The 19,088-nt window shown below is 52.4% G+C and overlaps 1 protein-coding gene across 2 annotated transcripts in view; it reads right to left on the reverse strand.

The window, feature by feature from the left end:
- Positions 1–2,660: 2,660 nt before the first annotated feature.
- The window catches only part of LOC111152881 (RAN binding protein 10), a 65,129-nt gene continuing 48,701 nt past the window's right edge, over positions 2,661–19,088 (reverse strand). The window contains exons 4-14 of one of the 2 annotated variants that reach the window (XM_022511595.1): positions 17,215–17,382; positions 11,921–11,943; positions 9,802–9,986; positions 7,470–7,582; positions 5,890–5,998; positions 5,631–5,779; positions 5,235–5,439; positions 4,460–4,581; positions 3,867–4,012; positions 3,434–3,545; positions 2,661–2,985 (exon numbers count right to left, since the gene is read on the reverse strand). In XM_022511595.1, coding sequence (XP_022367303.1) covers positions 2,855–2,985; positions 3,434–3,545; positions 3,867–4,012; positions 4,460–4,581; positions 5,235–5,439; positions 5,631–5,779; positions 5,890–5,998; positions 7,470–7,582; positions 9,802–9,986; positions 11,921–11,943; positions 17,215–17,382 — 1,463 coding nt within the window. In that variant the 3' untranslated portion in view covers positions 2,661–2,854. Of the gene's footprint in view, positions 2,986–3,433; positions 3,546–3,866; positions 4,013–4,459; positions 4,687–5,234; positions 5,440–5,630; positions 5,780–5,889; positions 5,999–7,469; positions 7,583–9,801; positions 9,987–11,920; positions 11,944–17,214; positions 17,383–19,088 lie in introns of both variants that reach the window. The other variant, XM_022511594.1, reaches the window with a different exon arrangement.

A 19,088-nucleotide genomic window follows, 5' to 3' on the forward strand; every position in this document is an offset into this window, starting at 1 on the left:
GAAAGGTAAATAGGGAAGGCTGCTCCCCCAGGGCTGGACAACCCAAGAGAGCCAGGTCTTCTTCCTGTCCCCCTAGGTCAGGTCCAGCCCTTCACTGGGGCTCCTCCCAGGTGCCTTCCCCACTGTTGGCTCCCGAAAGCAGGCTGGTAGGACTGGGTGTGCATAAGGGGCTCCTCTGGCTGGCAGGCAGCCCTGAACTATCAGCAAGATAGTGGACTCAAGCAGCTTGGTTTTGGTCCTCTCCACGACTTGTGGGGCAAAGGCTTATGTCCCAAAGGCAAGCTGTCCAACTGGGACAGAGAGAGCCCCTCTGGAGAGGAACAGAGTAAACAACTTGAACTCAGCTGAAACAGTGAGATAAGGCACAGAAAATGGGGAGGTGGCCATGGGTACTGAGAGTGAGCCAGGAGGACACCCAACCCCAAACAGCACACAGCTGTCCCAGGCCCTCTTGGGCCCTCTCTCAGACGCTCCACAACTCAAGCCCATGCACCCGTCCCCATCCCTGACACACCCCTGAAGGTACCAGCTGCTCAGACACTGCTGGGGGCCTCACCAGCCTAAGCCCTCACCTGCCATTTAGCTTCAGGACTAAAACAGTGTTGCACAACCCCCAGGGATGAGTTAGTCCAAGCTCTGCCACTAATTTGCTGTGTGACTTTGGCTAAGTCATTTAATCTTCTGGGCCTGTTTCCGTATCTGTAAAAGGAGAGGACTGGTGGAGTAGATGTTCTCTGAACCCCATTCCAGCTGCAAAAGCCTCTGGTTTAAATTCCCAATCCTGCTCAGCTCTGGCCATTTTAGGAGCTTGATGTTTCCAACCTCTGGGTTTGGGAGCTAGACATCCTCAGCCTTGCACAGGATGAGTTTCCTTTACAGACATGACAACACCTCCCCAACAGGCCATGGTCTGGTGTGCCAGCTGGAGCCCTGTGGGGACCAAGAAAAAGCAGCAACTCGTAGGATCACGTCCCAAGGCAGAACTCTGGGAGAGCACAGGGCGAGGGCTCCAACCCCGTCACCAGCAGTTGGTCCAACTCAATCACTTTTTCTGTCCAGCTGTGAGCCTGTCAGGCAATGAATATCTCAGGCCGTACCACCATCCCTGTGTCCACTGCCAAAGAGCAGGAGCTTACCCAGCCCCTGCCCAGGCATGGACTAGAAGTTCAATTTCTGGCCTTGCCTCTTTGCAAGGACTGACTGTGTGCTCCCTCTCACTGAAGCAGGTAGGGAAATCCCGACCCCTCCTGGTGCTCCTCTGAGTAGGCCTCCTCCCTTCTTCCTCCTGGGCAGTCAGTCCTCTCCACGGATGGCCTGCCCAAGTCCTAGCAGTCAACTCAGCCCTTCCTCTCCTGATTCCCTGATGGCAGTACCAGGACTGTTTTTGCCCCACTAGCTGTGAGGATCCATCTGAAACAGTTGGTGGGACACCTGCAGAGCCCATGAGGTCCCTTCCTCTGGCCAGCAAATACTCATAATAGTCTTTTCTAAGAGTGGCCGGGGCCAAGCTGCAGGGAGCTGCCTGGCACAGCTGCAGTGAAGCCTGACCTAGTAGGTCAAGAGTTCCATCCCCTCCAGCAACCGGCAGCCCAAGAATCTGCCTCCATAAAGTCCTAGCTTCTCAAGAGAAAGCACTGATTCCATGAGAGCTGTGCAGAGACGGTGAAGATCCAGGCAGAAAGAAGGCAGCCCCTGTACTCAAGGACTTCTGTCCTGGAATGGACACACATCCTCTCCGCAGCCTGACACACAGCAGCTCTCGGGTCAAAGGCAGGTAGTTTCCAGGCAATCGATTTAGAGTAAATGAATTATTTGGCCATCTTAACGACAAGGGAAAATAGGATGCTGAAAGGGAGAGAAAGAAAGGGGCAAGGCAGGCAGTGAGAGGCAGGGTAGAATGGTAGATAATGTGCTGGCCAAGGACTCCCTACTCCCTTGCTTTGCTGAATAGCCCTGGGCCAACTCATCTCCTCTCTGAAGCCTCAGCCCTATAGTTCTCCGCTCAGCCCAGTTCTCAGGGGCCTAGGGACCCACACCTCTCAGCTGCTAACCAACTTAGCCTGACCTGCCCACTAACTGGCCCCCAGTGCCTACTGGGCTTCCCTGGGCTGCAGCTGGGCCTGTGGCTCAACAAAGGGGAAGCCTGAAATAAACTTATTACTTGGCTGAGGTGACAGAGATGATTCTTTTTTAATGAGTTGGACTCAAATAAAAACATATGGTGTCTGGACAGCCTCACCCAAGAGGTGCTGGACCACTAACACTACGATAAATACTGTGTCTTTTTTAATATATATATTTATATATATAATCTCATTTTTTTTACTTATGAAAATAATAAGCTATCACCAACTCGGATAGGCTTCATCACTAAATTAGCAGAAACCAGCTCAGCACAAGCTCTCCAGAGATAAATACTGGTGGCTCAGTCAGGAGGAAAAAAAAAAGATTAAAAAACCCAAACCCTCCTCAAAACAAAACCCCCCTTTCAAAGTAGAAGGCGCTACATGAGAGTAACCAGCCAATACTGTGTCAGAGGCCGCTGCACATGAAGGGGAGAGAAAGACTGAGGGCAGGGGTAGGGGGCGGAAGGAAAGGAAAAAGGAAAGAAGGAAGGAAGGAAGAAAGAAGGAAGGAAGGCGGAGAGGGAGGGATGGCAAGGAAGGGAAGGAAGGAAAGGGAAAGGGAAGGAAAAGGAAGACAGGAAAGGGAATGGGAAAGGCCAGGCAGGAGGAATGGACTCTGCCCATGGCTTCTAGGTCCCTGCGCCAGATGCCTATGGAGGGCAGGGCTGCTCTAGCTCTGGCTAGAGAGGGGCTGAGAAGGGCCAGGTGGGGCCAGCCAGCGTGGTCAGCTAGTGCAAGTAGTCGTCGACTCTGGCAAAGGAGCAAGATCCCAGGCCCGCTCGGGCCATGAGCCGTAGACATTCAGATGCCTGACCCAGGGCGAGCATCAGAGGGGGCTGCTTTGGCAGGTTCTGAGACTCTGTGGAGGAGAGACAAGGCCTGGTCACTGCTTTGCCCAGGAGTTGGCCTAGATCAAAGTTCCCTTGAGAGCAGAAAGTCGGGGCAGTGGACAGAATCTCTGGGAACAGTGTTCATGTGTCTCTGTGTTTGTCCCAAGCAGTAGTCTATGACCCCGCAGCCATGCCAGGAACCTGAGGACCTTAGCTCTCTTCAGAGCCATGAGCTGGCCAAGCCCACAGTCATTGGCCAGGGTCTATCATGATCTAGCCAGCCAACTCAGCTGGGCAGAGGGAGGCCAGGATTTAGGTTCAGCCATGGAAGCCCAAGTGCTATGGGCTACCAGAGAGTGCCCAGGCAGAGCTCACTACCCTGATTTGGACAAACATCAGCAGTTCCTAGGGAGAGAGGGGAGGTAGGCTAGCCCAGGCACTCACGGACGAGCTTCTGTTTTTGTTTTATCTACTTACCTAAAATGGCGCTGTTGAGGGCAGCACACACAGGCTCCCTCTGGATGGGGTCAAGCTGCTGGCCAACTGGGCAGCTCCAGGGGTCTGAGTATGCCAGCAGGCTAAAGGCATCCTAAGGGATAGGGCATTCTTGAGAAGAGAATGGCACATACCACACACATACATATCTCCGTGGCTCCAGGGGGCATACAGGGCCCTGCATGGTGCCCAGTGAGGGCACTGCACACCCTGAGCATAGGGTCAGGAAGGACTGTGCCCTCCCCAGAGCCTAGAGAGGGCTGCATATATCCCGGAAGTCCTGTTTCCCATCGTGGACTTGACGAGAGCCCACTCTGTCCTGTCACCGCTACACCCAAGGCCCTCCCAGAGTCGACCTGTCCCCACTCCCATGGTGGGACAGCCGCTCTGCATGAGCGCCTGGCTTGTTCTATACCTGCAGCATCTCCGTGTGGGCCAAATTCTTGCCGTACTCCCGGCCCAGCTGCTCGCTCAGTGCCTGCAACTCGCGACCAAACAGGATAATCCTTTCTGTGGCAGCCTGGTTGCCCCCACAGAGCTGCCGCCGAGGATGCCCATCATCTGCGCCCAGAGCCCAGCAGAGAACAAATCGTGAGGGGTAAGGAGACAGGGGAGGACTGGGGAGGGGACCCCAAAAAGGAGACAGGAAAGACCTTGGGGCCAAGTTAGGTGGACCATCCGTAGCTGAGGGGCTTTTAGTCCACCTAGCACATGACCTAGGAGTCTGGATTCGACTTTCCCTCTTCCCACCCGCTAGAGTGCTCAAGAGAATGCCCACTCTCACCAAGTCGCTCCAGCCTCAGACGCAGCAGCCCTGGTCTCGGCATCAGGCCACGGGCCCTCCCACTCCAAGCACGCGTTCCTGACTACAGTGCCAGTGGATCAGGTCCACTCAGAGCTTCTCAGGTTGACAGAGCCTGCCCATGCCAACCCGCTCCCAGGGGGCAGAAGTCATCCAGGCTGAGCCACTACCACCCCTGCAACACCATACCAGGCCATGGTTCTCACCCATGCTGGACTCATCTGTCTGTAGGTCCTCATGCTTGTAGGAGCCATTGACGATGCGCGTGGCTACACTCTCCAGCACACCATTGGGGTAATGCTCTGCTTCCATCTCCATCTCACTGTCACTGTGGAGAAGGGTGCAGGTAGGAGCTGGCCAGGTGGATATGGTTGGGAGCAGCCTGGCTGGGCCTCCATTCAGGCTTGCCACAGGTCGCTGTGGGTAAACCAGGCTCCAACACCTGGCCCCTACTCTGACATCAGCTATCCGCAGAGGCCTGTCACCTGATTCTAACTCTTGTCCCAGTGCTGCCTCTGTGGCTCTCCCCTCCTTGGCCTTTGTGAGTTGACACACCCCTTCTACCCATTCCTCTCCCACCCCAGGGACCAGAGACCCCTGAGAAGTATCTCTAGGCACCAGACTCAGGTCCAACCCTGAGGTATGCCTAGGGGCAGCCGAAAGCCACAGGTAGTCTACAGCCTAAAATCTCTGCTGCTCCATCTGTCTGTCTGCGGGCCACACCCAGTCGGGGTTCTGCCAGGCCCCGCAGGAGCAGCGCTTCTTGAGAAAGTCAGGGCTGAGCAAAATGACAGCTGGATCACAGGCAGGGCCAGAAGCTGGAGCCAATGCCTGGCCTGGCAGGTCAGCAGCAACTACTCCAGGCCCAGACCTGGGATGGAGGTGGGCAGTTAAGGGCAGGGGTGGCACTCGAACAGGCTGCAGTGAGCCCAGCTGGTACAGAGCAGAAAGGAGGAGGAAGAAGCAGAGTAGGACAGGCACCTGGTCTCCTGGTTACTGGTGCTGCTGTGGGGCTGGGACTTGGTGGAATCTGTTGAGTTGGACTCGGAGTAATTGACGGAGGATGGGGATGAGGAGGACGAGGAGGACGAGGAGGAGGAGGAGGAGCTGGGTGCAGGGTATTTACTGTGGTTCTGTTTGCTTTTCATGGATGCGACACCATTGCTGCAGCTGGGACTGTCTGCTCCTGGAAACCAGGGAATAGTCACAAGAGGAGGGGCGGTTTGCCATAAAGGGGCCCGAGGAATGACCACAGTGGTCCCATTTCCCTTCCCCCAAATCCAGCAGCGAGCCCTGAGCCCAGCCCAGGGAAGGGCATGTGGGTGGCCTTTCTTCTCCACACCAGTTCTTCCCCGAGCCCTCTGGAGAGTGGCTGACCTGTGTTGTGCATGTGGGAACTACTAGGGCCGTGTCGGGGGCTGAGGCTGGGGGAGCCAGGGTAGCTGTCCTGGGACTTGGGGCTTCGGGAGCTCAAGCTGCGGACCTCACTGTCGGTCCCATTCACCATCTCCACAAATTGTCGGCACCTGCAGAGGGAGCAGAGCGGCAATGCTCTGGGCTTGGTCTGGGCCGTATGTTTCCACCACCAGCTGAGAGGGACTGGGTTAGGGGGGAGATGGTGGTGCCCAAAACTTACTTGAGCATGAAGAGCAGGTTAGGGTTATGCTCCAGCAGTCCTGGATAGAAGCGCTGTGTGGTCTCAATGGCCTCACCCACACGGCCCTCCAGCACCAGCTTCTGGATCTCTGCAGAGAGCAAGAGTATGGCAGTGAGTGAGGGGCTGCAGACTTTCTTCACAGCCACATGCCTGCACGCTACCAGCCCCAAGCATGGACTAGCCAACGGTCACGGGCTGGCTCAGAGTGGCATGTCTGGTTGAGATGCTCAGAGAAGCTAAAGAAAGAACCTGACCCCCAGCCCCAGAATAGACCCTGGTTTCTGCCAAGTGTCAGGGAGTCTTCAAAGAACAACAGGGGAAAACAGAGGCAGGACTCAGTGCAGAGGCAGGAGAGCAGATGTGGAGGCCTCCTCCTACGGAGGTCATTCGCCAGGGACCTGGGCACGGGGAGGGGTTTTGGCCGTGGGAGCATGATCTGGGGCCAGGCACCCAGGCAGCTTGGTGGCCCCAGGGGCTCCTCTTCAGACAGACTTCTCTCTTTTCAGGCCTCACAGTGGGTGGCAATGGGAACACAATGGTTTCTGGGCCAGGGCCCAAGTCTTGGCAGTCTTCAGGGGCTGCGGCGTGCTCCCTGCTGGGAGAGAAGGCCATCCTCCTCATAATGGCATCTCTGACGTTGACACCTTTCAGGCCATCAGCATCTTGCTCTTGTTCTGGGGCCTGGTGCATCTTGCTGGGAGCGACTTCTGGGTCTGAGGCTCTCATTCGTAGATCCCAAGTCTGGGATCCCTTTCCGTCTGTCTGGCTGGGCGTAGCTTCTCTGGGAGACACAGACACATGCACATACACAGAGACGACAGGCTCAGAGAGACGCAAGCAGGCACACACGGACACACACATCCACAGACGCCCATTCTCCTTCACTCGCCTCTCCTCTTCCTATCTCCTTTCTGGGCTCGGTTTCCTCTTTCCCAACACCCTCCTTCCACAAAAGAGCCCCAAACACACAGTATATAGGCCAGTATGTATATTAACAAAGTTTCCTTGGGCTCCTTCCCGTGGTTGTCTGCAAAATGCAGGACCAGAGGGGGGCGCAGAGAGAGGTGCTACCACAGCAGCCACAGAGGGCCAGCCTTCTCCCTGTCTAACTACTCAGTCCTTCCTCTGGCCGGGAGCCGGCACAACCACTAAGGCTGAGTAAATGGCAGAGGCAGGACATTGGTCTGAGAAGATGCAAACACACTCTTCCAGAAGACTATGAACACGAGGCTGAGTAGGATCCAGGATTCAGGGGAAGGAAGCAAGCATGGAGGAGGGGGATCCAGCCATGCCAGGCCCCAGCCTCTGCCGGGCCATCAGGGTGTGCAGTAGGGAGGCTGCACGGAGGCATTCATTCCCATGCTGCCGGGCCGTCCATCTGGGCAGTGTTGTCGTGAAGGAGGGACAGAAGCAGAGCCTGGGGCTGGGCTGGTCTCCTGGTGGTAAGGACCAGAGCTGAATGGACTCCTGACAGGTTACCCAAGGCTGGCATGAGCCAGAGAGCAGAGTTAGGGACAGGTGAGGGAAGGAGGGAGAGGGGAGAGGAAAATCAACCTTACTTTGTCTGTTCTTTATGGATGCTTGTTCTTCCTGAATCGGGGTTTCAGTCATTCGGGCAAAAGCCGTGGCTGTGGCACAATACCCATGATGCACCAGGTAAGATGAGACCATGCTAGAAGAAAGGAAATGCTCACGGTGACACTCTAGAACTGCATTTCTCATTGATCACCTGATGAAACAAACTATCTCCCTATCTGGGCTTCCTTACACATGAGAAGGTGCAACCTTCACAGAAGGAGGATAAAGAGGCTGCAACAAAATGAAATACCCGCCCCTCCGACCCCAGCGCTCATGCAGTCAGGCTGGGGAGGAGCTAGTCACCACAGCTGTCCTCACAGCTTGGAGGAGGGGCTGCAGTTTCTTTGGAATATGCCGTCCACAAGCAGGTGAGTATGATAACAAAAATACACGCACAGGCACGTACTGTCTCCTTACAGCAGTGGCTGCCTCTTGTGAACTGTGGCAAGCCCAGAGATGGCTGACAGTCTCTCAGAGCCAAGTGGTCTAGGAGCTGCCCAGACTGAGGCGATGTGTGCCGTGTGCGTGCCTTCCAGACGCACGGGTAGACGGCCCCACATGCCCAGCATAAGCATTCCAGTTCAGCAGGCGAACCTGGCCTTCAGGAGTGCTGGCTCAAGAGGCTGATGGGGAGTTACCCCATGACCCAAGTCCCTCCACAATACACCCAGTCAGGGGCCCAAGAAGCCAAGAAATAGGGAACCAAGTGGCCAATAGGAGCACAGCCTCTGGGGAAAGGCCTGGAGAAGCGCAATGCCCAGTCGCCATTCAATTGCACCAGCAGCTGGCTCAGCGGTGGCACGTGTGTGGCATGCACACACATGGAGAGCAGAAGGGTGAGCCCTCACACCTGATGTCCACAGACCTGAGTACCTTGGTGTAAACATGTATCCGACACCATTACTGTAATTGCCAAACACCAATGTGAAAGGCACAGAAGTTCAGCTGTGCGTCTCCTCGTGTTTTAAGGGTTAAGTGAGATGACACATAGAAAGTGCCTAGCACTATCGATGAAATAAACCTCTGATAATGAAATTACGTATTTATATTATACTATGAATAAAGATAACTATTATGAACACAAGAGCAAACATTTTGGACAAAACATGGTTCAGAGGAGTCCACGCGCACGTCAGACGCCACTAACATATATGGTCCACTGACCCATTAATCCCACTTCTTGAAAGGACGCCAAGAAAATAATCTTAAATATGAAAAGAACTTTACTTACAAAAGGGTTGCCCACACAAGCAAAAGAGAGGAAATAACCGGAACCCCCCACCAAGGCGGGTAGGTGTTGGCAAACACCACATACGAACACACACCGGCACGTGCACACGTCCAAACACACTGCAAGCTGTGAGTATCGTTCCCTCCCCAACACGGCTGGGGCAGCTCCACCTCTCCCCTTGCCTGTCCCAGCAAGCCTGCTTCAGGGACTGGCATTGTACTGGCCAGCTGTCCAAGGAAGAGCTTCTCAACAGCTCTGAGGGCTAAAACCAAAACAGTGTGGCTCTAGGGATCTGGCCACATAATCCCCGCCTCACCCCTCGCCTATAACTGCCTCCATACCCATCCTTAAAGAAAGGAAGACTGCACGAAGAACCCAGTGTGCAACCCCACCCCACCCAAGGGACCCTGCTACCTGGGTGCCTTTGCAGGCCAATAATCAGGGCTAGTAGAAGCCCAGCCCTTGTCTGCCCACCCTTGTGAGTCAAGCTAACAAGCTAGCCCACCTCTGGCAGAGTGGGTCCTGGTTATCGTCTCACTCAGGCCTGCAGCTGGTGAGAAGAAGAGAGACCCAAACCTCGCCTCCCTTCAGATTCTCAGCAAGCCTGGCTTCCAGGATGGTCTGAAAACTAATCATCCAAGAGCCAGATAGGCTGGCCTCAGGAGGATTCTCTTCCAGCCATCACTGCCATGGATCCCAGAGTCACAGCATGATGGATACTCCCTATGGTGCAAAAAAAGTCCACAGACGAAGAGACCACGAGGCATCCTAGTACATCCTCTGCAAAATGATCTGGAGAAGGAAAGCAGCTCTGCTGGTGATAACTACATGCAGAGCCTTCCAACCCAGGTGAGGGGGTAAAGGCTTAATTAGGAACAGATCTGGAGAACTGAGCAGAAGCTGCTTATCTGGTAAGAGGGAAGGAGGACAGCCGCAGGCAGAGTTACCCCAAGAGTGCTTTCCAGAAAGAATGGTTACCCACTGGAGTTCATAAGAGCAGCTTGAAGCAGTACAGGGGCCTATGGGAGAGTGAGGCCCCTGTGATGGGCCAGGGCTGGAAAGGGCAGGAGTGGGGAACTCACCTCTGCAGCACCGCCTGCCACTCGCCAAGCCGAGCACTGATGGGGAAGCAGTGCACAGTGCCTTGGACCTTGGCACGCCACTCCCGCATGTAGTCCTCAATGTCAAACAGGAAGGGCTGCTGCCCAAAGTTGGCGTCCACAATCTCCCCGGGTGTCTGCAGGCCTACGGTGGGGTAGAGGTTGGCCTGAAGAGGAGAATGAAATGTCAGTTGGGCCCTGAGGGCAGTGGGGCAGCAGGGCCTCGCCTTACCTCTGGTGCAGAGAGGGAAGGCGCTGGCTCCTGCAGGCCACTACTCCAGCTTTTGAAAGAATTGCAGGCTGAAGGAGGCAGGGCTGAGTCACATTCTGCCCACCTCCTTACCAGAGACACCATTCCCCAAAGCTTAAGGACAGAAAGCAAAAGAAAAGCAAGCCAGGCTCAAAGTGCCTGCATCAGAGGCTATGGGCTCCCCAAAAATCCAAGGTCCCCCCCTGTGGGGGTCAGGTAGGGCACACAGAGGTAGACCAAGCTCCACAACCCTACAGGGATGCCCATGAAGACCTACTACATGGGTGGATAATGGCTCCTTTCCAAAGGATCTTGGACCAAGGATCCCATTGCCACCAAAAAAAGGGGATATATGACAGGGCAGGAAGGGATGAGGTGATAGAAAAGGAAGGTGGGGAGGAAGACAGCTTGGCCAAAGGGGGTAGGTGGTTTGGACCCCCAGAGGTTGGCAAAGGGTAAAGAGAGGCCACTGTCCCTCCTGTCAAAGGCACACTAAGAGGAGGATCTTCTGGCTAGTGACGTGTGGGCATGTCCCTCCATGGGTGGTGGGGCTCCTTGCTTTCCCTCTATCCCCTGTCATGACCAACTTTTGCCAGATCACTCCCTCACTCACTGTTTCCTGTGGCTCCCTGCTGCTACCAAACAGTGTCTTGCTGGCCACCTCCCCACTGTCACTGGGCGCCAGTCCTCTCTTCCACCTTCCATCCTCAGGCCATGTGTCATTCCTGAATAGCCTATATCTTTACTGCATGCTGGGTTCAGCCTGCCACAAGCTCTGAATCCTAAGACCTCCATGCCATAGGCAAAGCCTACCCGCCCCAAGCAAGCTTTCCCTGACCATCACCGCCCTCAGTGACACTGCCCACCTGACAGCAGCCGTACACTTCCTAGCACTTGGCAACTGGCTATATTCATGTCTGCTTATCTCATGTCACATCTCTACAACTAGACCATTCCCTAGCTGAGACCAGAATTCTCCTGTCTTTCTCTTTGCCTAGGACCAAAGCCCCTCTCTGGGCCTTCCAGGTGGGACAGAAGGATTCTGATCTAAAGTTAAGAGTCTCTAACAGGATCCTGAGTGCTGTAGTCTAGGCTTCAGAAGGCCACTCAGATCACAAGGGCCTTTCCCAGGGCATCAAAGGGGTGCTCCAGATCCTAAGGCAATCACCAGAGTCAGCAAACCTCTTCTCTTTCCAGAACCCAGCCAAGGCGCACAGAGCCCAGCCAGACTCCCAGCAGTCTGGGTGGAGGCCTTGCATGTGACGAGATCTGTGATGACTCATAATAATGAAGGATTGGGGTGCAGAAGATGGGGATGATCTGTGAACTAAGCCAACAGGAAACTTCACCCTTTTCTAAGAAGAGAAAACCCCACAAAGCTCACCTCTTTGGCTCGGGCATACCCTGTGTGGTAGCAGACCTAGTTCCCTAGGGTAGCAGCCTTCCTTAGGAATCTCTGATGGGCAGTCACCAGGACCGGGCTCCCTAACAGTTGAGAACGATGCTCTATATACACCAGTCCACTGGCTGTAAGCCACACAGAACTGGCCCAGACCAGCTGAGCCATGGAGCTACCCTCATCTCCACCCAAACCATCCCCCCAGCTGCCTTTGGAAATGCCACAAATCACTGTCACCTGCTAAGAGTCATGGAGGAAGAACAGGCCTTGCTGCTGGAGAGAGAGGAAGGCCAGGAGATACCCCTACTGGTACTCTCAAGCTGACAGCACAGCATACATCCCTGTTTGGGGAAAGGGCCAGGCTCCACACCCTGCACTTGCAGGTTCCACCATGCTCCATCCCAGTCAGCCCCCAAGAGCCCAGAGGGAGGAGACCCACCAAAAGTACTTACCGGGAGGTCTGTGAAGGCTATACCTGCAGAAGGAAAGAACAGAAATGAGGCCACTTGGTCTCCTATGCGTCTGTGGGACCACAGAGGGTCCATCACAATGTCTGGGGAGGGGCTGGTCAGCACACATCTCTCCTACGGTAGAGGCCAAGCAGGTGCTGGGGCCTGGTAGGTTTAGACCCTGGCATTCCCTGTGCTGGGTGGCCTTGCAGGAAGTAAAGTCAAATACTTGAATATTTGCCCACACATCTTCCAGTCTCTCAAGGAAAAAGCCTGCCAGGAAGGACTAAACCCAAATAATGTACTCTGAGGCCTCTGCAGGCCTGATCCTTCTTTTGATCCAACATGTATTGACGGAGATTTACTGAATATGCCAAGCCCTTTTCCATCCATCACCGCATCTGATCTGTATACCAGCTCTGGGGAGCAGGCATTCTTATCCCCATTTTACAGATGAGGAAAGTAAGCCTCAGAGGTGAAATGATTTGCCAACAGTCATAAAATTAGCAGAAGCGGTACGCCTGAACTCTTTCCTAGCCCAAGGCTCCAACATCATCTCTAAGCTGACAGAGAAGTGGACACAGGGAGGGTGGCAGCTGCCCATCTCCAGCCAATACCCATCCAGAGTCTCCAGAGCTTTCAAGTTGACAAATCCTAGGTTAACACGGGCCTGTGTACCCTCTGACCCTTCTGCCAAGGGAAGGGGCTGCTTCCAGGTTCTTCAGCCTTGAGCTGGAAGTGAGAGAAGAGGAAAGCTGCCCAAATATGTGAGCAGAACAAGCACCTCAAATTATCCACCAGAGCATTCATGTTCTATAGATCGAGCAACGGCTCACGGAGAAAGGTGAGCCTTCCAAGGACTCACAGCCCTTCCATTTTTTGAAAATTCTTATATCTTCTAGAAGCTCCTGAGCTTTTGGACTGAGAAGTTTCCAAGCCACTCCTTAGAGGTCCCAGTCAGCTTTCCTAACTCCTGCCCAGAAGAGAAACTGAAACCCAGCAAGAGAGAGGAACAGGTGAGGGTTTCACGGTAGGTCTCCCAGTGAACCCGAGGCCAGAATCCTGTCAGGCAGCTGGCACGTACCCTGTGCCTGCTCTGTGCTGGGTCCTGGGCTCAGGGCCTCCCAAGGAACCATTTCATCCTCAGAACAACCTTAGAAGGCGTATACAGTCTTGAACATTAGTTTACAAAAGAAAAAACCAACGTGCAGAGAAACTGCTTACATTCTTTGCCAGGCTATTTTGCTCCTGAGTGAGGGAAGTGTGCAAACCCCATGATCTGCCTGCCTGAAGCCACTTCTCAGCCCCACATGCAGAGTGGCAGTCACAGAGCTGGCAGAGCGGAGGCTGGAAGCCCTTCTGCATCCAGGAGAAGACCTCAACGTCCACCCTCCAGGTCTGCACAAGAGCTGCCCGTGCAGAGCTCAGTGTGGCCAGGCTGCAGCTGCTATACTCCCCACTCATGAAGAAGACCCATGGGCTCCGGCAGAAGGAGGTTGAGGCTCCATCAGTATCTGCAGTGTGACCGTGGCAATTGACCCAATCTTTCCAAGCCCATCTGAAATAAGGGGGTAACACTAATCCTGACACTTCAAGAAAGAAAGGAGAAACTGAGATACTTCTATAAGAAGTGCTTCCAAACTGTGAGGTCTTAGTACAAGCTGGCTGCAGTTGTGCCACAGGGTGAGGCAAGTGCCACACTTCTGGGCAGGGGAAGACCCAGCCTGGCGTGCCTAGCTCTACCTCACAATGGCACTCAGGAAGGACAAGGCCTTGAGGTGCTTCCAGGAAGATGAGGAAAGAGGTTACTCCACCCCCTATTGCGCCGGACAAGGGCAACACAGCTCCCCCAGACCTGCAGGTCTCTGGGAGCCTCCACAAGGCCAATGTAGTGGTGAGATCTGGGAAAAAAGTCAGGCAAAGATCCAGGATACAAACAGAACATTCAAACTTGCTGATAAGAAGTGCTCTGAGCCAAAGAGACATAGGTCAGGGGCTAATGAGGCTGAGGATATAAAGCCTCTAAGAGCACAGGGATGTATAAAAATGACTCCAAATGTGTGGACCCCTTGTAGGTGAGACATTATTTCCTGTCTCCATTCATTTGCTCATTCATCCTTCCATCAAGTATCTGCTAAGACTTCCCAGGAGCCAGGACCTCAAAGTGTTGCCGGCTCCATGCAACTAACAATGACACAGACAACTGACCACTGACACAAGGGCAAATGCCGTGACAGAGGAACGATGGAGCAAAGAAAGCAAAGGAATGGGGAGGTCAGAGGGAGGAAACATCCTTCTACTTCTCTAAAGGGGAGAAGGTAAGGGTTCGGGTTCTGAAGGTTAAAAAGCAGTGACTGATCCCAGGTGAGATTCTAAAGCACATTACTGATAAGCTGGCTTATGGAAAGGAAACAAGGTCATTAGAAGATTCACCAAGTAGTCTATTAATCCAAGTTCATTGCCCTTCCATTAAATTCTGTGATCTAGAAAGTGCAGGGGACAGGCCACATACATTTTTCAGTAAGGTCTCAGTAATATCGTTGTGGCCAAGACAGAAAAACAAGAGTTTCAAATGAACATAATTAAGTGATTCTTAAATAGCTATACCCTGAAGGACTCAGATCTCAGCCTTGTTCACTTCAGATATTTTTTCAAGACCTTGATGAAAACATACATAAACATGTTTATCAAATTTTATGTTAATACAGTGCTGACAAGGCTATCAAATATTTGAGAAAGAACAAGCAAGATCACAGACGATCCCGACAGGTTGGAAAAATAAGCAATATCCTCCTAAATGAGTGAGATCTTGCATGAGGTCTATAAAACAGGTGGAAGTGGGAGATAAGAGTTTAAAAATAATGTGAGGGTTTGGGCTGGCATAAAGGTGTCTGAGAGCTCCTTACAGACCTAGGTACCTGACTGACAAAGAGCCTGGGGGCTTGGCATGCCCACAGGGCCCAGATGAGAGAGATGAAGGTGGAGAGAAGACAGCAGGGTATGCCCCGAATTTCATCCCATTGCCCTGTACCAGGCAAATGTGGACAACCTGGAGGGATGTGACGAAGGCAGGTATCCAGAGCACAGAGGAAAGACTGAGACTGGGACAGGTGAAGAGGGACATGGGTAAAGAGGCCACAACTGAAGCTCCTGGGACTCTAACAGCAGAACAAGAGCCAGGGAACAGCCAGAGTCAGAGAGCAAAGTGGGTGTAAGAAGCCATCTTGAGACCTTGTCCTTAGCTGCCAGCTCACCAGCTGGGTGCCACCAACTACAGCCAGGTGGCTACAGATTTCAGAGGATGTCTCCGGATGTGCGCCTGAGTCACCTCTGCGGGGTTTATGCTACACTCTTGGCTGCCCACTATGGGCAGTGGCATCTGACTGTCCTGTTGAGGAATTCTGACTCCTGGAACACCTGGGTGGCTCAGTCATTGATGTCTGCCTTCGGCTAGGGTCATGATCCCAGGGTCCTGGGATGAGCCCCATGTCAGGCTCAGCAAGGGGCCTGCTTCTCCCTCTCCCACTCCCCATGCTTCTGTTCCATTTCTCGCTTTCTCTCTGTCAAATAAATAAATAAAATCTTAAAAAAAAAAAAAGAAAGAAAAGAAATGCTGACTCCTGGCCTTTCAGTCCCAGCCACCAGCAAACCCAATTCCCACTCATGCAGCCTAACTCAGCTGAGGTTCATCTCATGGAGAACCCACACAGAAGTCATCTCTGCCACCTTCTCACTGCCCCTCAAGCCAGGGGATGTAGGCCTCCTAAAAGTTAGGTTCTTTCTTTTTTTTTTTTTTAAAGATTTTATTTATTTATTAGAGAGAGACAGTGAGAGAGGGAACACAAGCAGGGGAAGTGGGAGAGGGAGAAGCAGGCTTCCTGCTTAGCAGGGAGCAAGATACAGGGCTCCATCCCAAGGACGGTGGGATCACGACCCGAGCCGAAGGCAGACGCTAAACAACTGAGCCACCCATGCGCCCCTACAAGTTAGGTTCTAAGTAAAATATCCAATTCCCTTTTCTTACAAGGCCTGTGGCCAGCCTAGCCTGGGTTCTGCCAGCTCAGAGACCTCTGCAAATCCAAACAGGCAGGCCCAGCGGTTAGGCACTACCTCAGGGCCATTTTGGCCAAGGGCTCCTCTTACTCAAGAGTCAAATACCAAATACCAGTCAGCCCCAGTAGGGCAAGACACCACAATAACCAATGTCTCCCTATCTCCCAGGCTCTTATCCTAAATCTCTCCACATGTACGGGGTTGCTCTTCCAAGAGATCCTTTAGGGCCCCCATCACTCCCCACTGAATGCTGCTCCTCCCGGCTTCCTAATCCTGGCTAACAGCACCACTATCCAGCCTCTTTCCCATCCTCTCTTCTTGCTAGTGCACCCCATCTGTCACTAAACCCTCCTGGGCCATCCTGGCCTCTGTCAGGCTTGCTCCCCATAGCCTGAACCAATCGCGATGACCTTGCCTTAGGTTATCTACCTCTTCCCCAGGCCCTCCCTCACTCCTGTCAGTCTCTCCTTTGCAGTTACATTGAAGGACCCTTTTATTTTATTTTATTTTGTTTTGTTTTAAGATCTTATTTATTTATTTGACAGAAAGAGACACAGCAGGAGGAATGGGAGAGGGAGAAGCAGGCTTCCTGCTGAGCAGGGAGCCCGATGCGGGACCTGATCCCAGGACCCTGGGATCATGACCTGAGATAAAGACAGACACTTAACGACTGAGCCACCCAGGCGACCCCGAAGGACCCCGAAGGACCCTTTTAAATAGAACTCTGTCCAGGTTGCTATCTGTTAACCTGTGAAAAGGCCAGAAAAGACCTGGCCCCATCTGACTCCAGCCTGTCTGTTTACCTCCCATATGAGAGCAGACCTCTTGTTGCTCCACAGCAACTAGCATCCTGCATGTTGGAAGGGCCAGCCAAAGTCAGGACCCAGGCCACGCACGTGCAAACCACTACCACTGGCGGGTATATACTTCTCACCAAGGCCAAATCCAACTCCAACAAGTGTCACACAGGCCAGGGGCATGACCATGACCCTGGTCTTTTCTCAGCACCAACCCTGGGCTTGAAAAATACTGCTAAATGGATGGATTAACAAAGGAAGCACCCCTGCTACCTTCCCTTCACTTCACAGGGCTCCAATGCCTGGAAACGGCTGCAGTTCCCCAGAGCTCCCCAGAGCTCGGCAGAGGATCAGTGACCCTGCTCTGGTGTTCCAGCCTGCCTGTGGGCCGCTCACAATCAAAGTGGCTCCATGGGGTATAGCCTCTAAGGTCCCCTAGGCACCCACCGAGGCTGTGGCCATTCTTGGTGTAGAAGCAGGTGCTGTTGATGAGGTTGACACAGCAGCCAATCACATCTCCTGTGGTGAATGTGGGACCGTAGGGCTGGCCAGTGCCAGAGGAGCAGAATGAGTGCCCATCATCGCCATGGTAACCATAGGAATGTTTATCCCAACCTGTGGAGGAAGAGAAGAGCAACAGGTGAGTGGATATAGTTGAGTCAGCCAGACACACCACCTAGGTCTGAGCTCCTGTCCCCAGCCTGCTACCACCTCAGTTAGTACTTCTGGCCTCTCAGAGCCGGCTGTGGACAGGGTAGGGCTATGCCCAAGGAGCAGGGAGTCCAGCACGTGATCGCACTTGAGGAGCTGAAGCAATCAAGGGGCCCAAGCTGTGGTTAACGAGAACCAAAACCATGAGTGACCTGGAAGGGACTTACCAGAAGGCCATGCGTATGACAAGGGAAAATGTTATGAAGGAGAGGGGCTTAAACTGACCTTTGAGGGATTTTTAAACATATTTTTTAACTGAAGTATAATTTACATGTAATAAGATTCTCCCTTTTTAATGGACAGTTCAGCAAGTTTTGTTTTTTTTTTAAAGATTTTATTTATTTATTTGACAGATCATAAGTACACAGAGAGGCAGGCAGACAGAGAGAGGGAAGCAGGCTCCCTGCTGAGCAGAGAGCCTGACGTGGGGCTTGATCCCAGGACCCTGAGATCACGACCTGAGCCGAAGGCAAAGGCTTTAACCCACTGAGCCACCCAGGCGCCCGGACAGTTCAGCAAGTTTTAACAAGTGTTCCCACCATGATCAAGACATAGAAATTACCGCTGTTCCAAAAAGTTCCCTCATGCCTCTTTGCAGTCAGCCCCACTCCCCCCACCCCAGTCTCTGGCAACACTGATCCGATTTGTTCCTAAAGTTTCGCCTTTTCCAGGATGTCACAGAAATGAAATCACAGAATACAGAGGGTCCTGTGTCTGACTTCTTTCACTTAGCACAACACATTTGAGATTCACCCACATTGTTTAGGTGTACCAGTATTTTGTTTCTTTTTATTGCTGACATAGTCCTCCATTATATGGATATGACACAGTTTATCCATTCATTAGTTGATGACATTTGAGCTGTTTCGATCTTTGGCCATTGTGAATAAAGCCAATAAATACTTACATACGGGCCTTTGCGTGGACATATGTTTTCATTTCTCTTGAATAAATACTTAGAGGTGGTATTGCTGGCTCATAAAATAAGTGTATGTTTAACTTGATAACAAACTGCCTAATTGTTTTCCTACGTGGTTGTACTATTTGCATTCTCACAGCAATGTATAAGGCCCACTTTCTCACAAACACCTGTTATGGTCAGATGTTGGGTTTTTTTTTCTTACTCTTTTAGCCATTTTATTTATTTATTTATTTATTTATTAAAGAAAAATTTTTTTTAAAGATTTTATTTATTTATTTGACAGACAGAGATTACAAGTAGGCAGAGAGGCAGGCAGAGAGAGAGGAGGAAGCAGGCTCCCTGCTGAGCAGAGAGCCCGATGTGGGGCTCGATCCCAGGACTCTGAGATCATGACCTGAGCCGAAGGCAGAGGCTTTAACCCACTGAGCCACCCAGGCGCCCCATCTTTTAGCCATTTTAGTAGGTATTAGTAGTTTCAATGTCATTGCAGCTTTACTGTGCATTTCCCCAACGACCAAGGATCTTTTGAGCATCTTTTCATATACTGAATCATCAATTTGTTAGAAAAACAATTGAACTATGCAGAATTTTAACCAGGTTTTTTTTTTTTTAAAACAGGTTTTAAAAAAAGATTTTATTTATTTATGAAAAAAGAGACGGGGGAAGGACAGAAGGAGAAGTGGACTGC

This window comes from Enhydra lutris, unplaced genomic scaffold (genome assembly GCF_002288905.1).
Source record: "Enhydra lutris kenyoni isolate GAN:26980312 unplaced genomic scaffold, ASM228890v2 scaffoldscaffold30, whole genome shotgun sequence".
Classification (NCBI taxonomy): domain Eukaryota; kingdom Metazoa; phylum Chordata; class Mammalia; order Carnivora; family Mustelidae; genus Enhydra; species Enhydra lutris.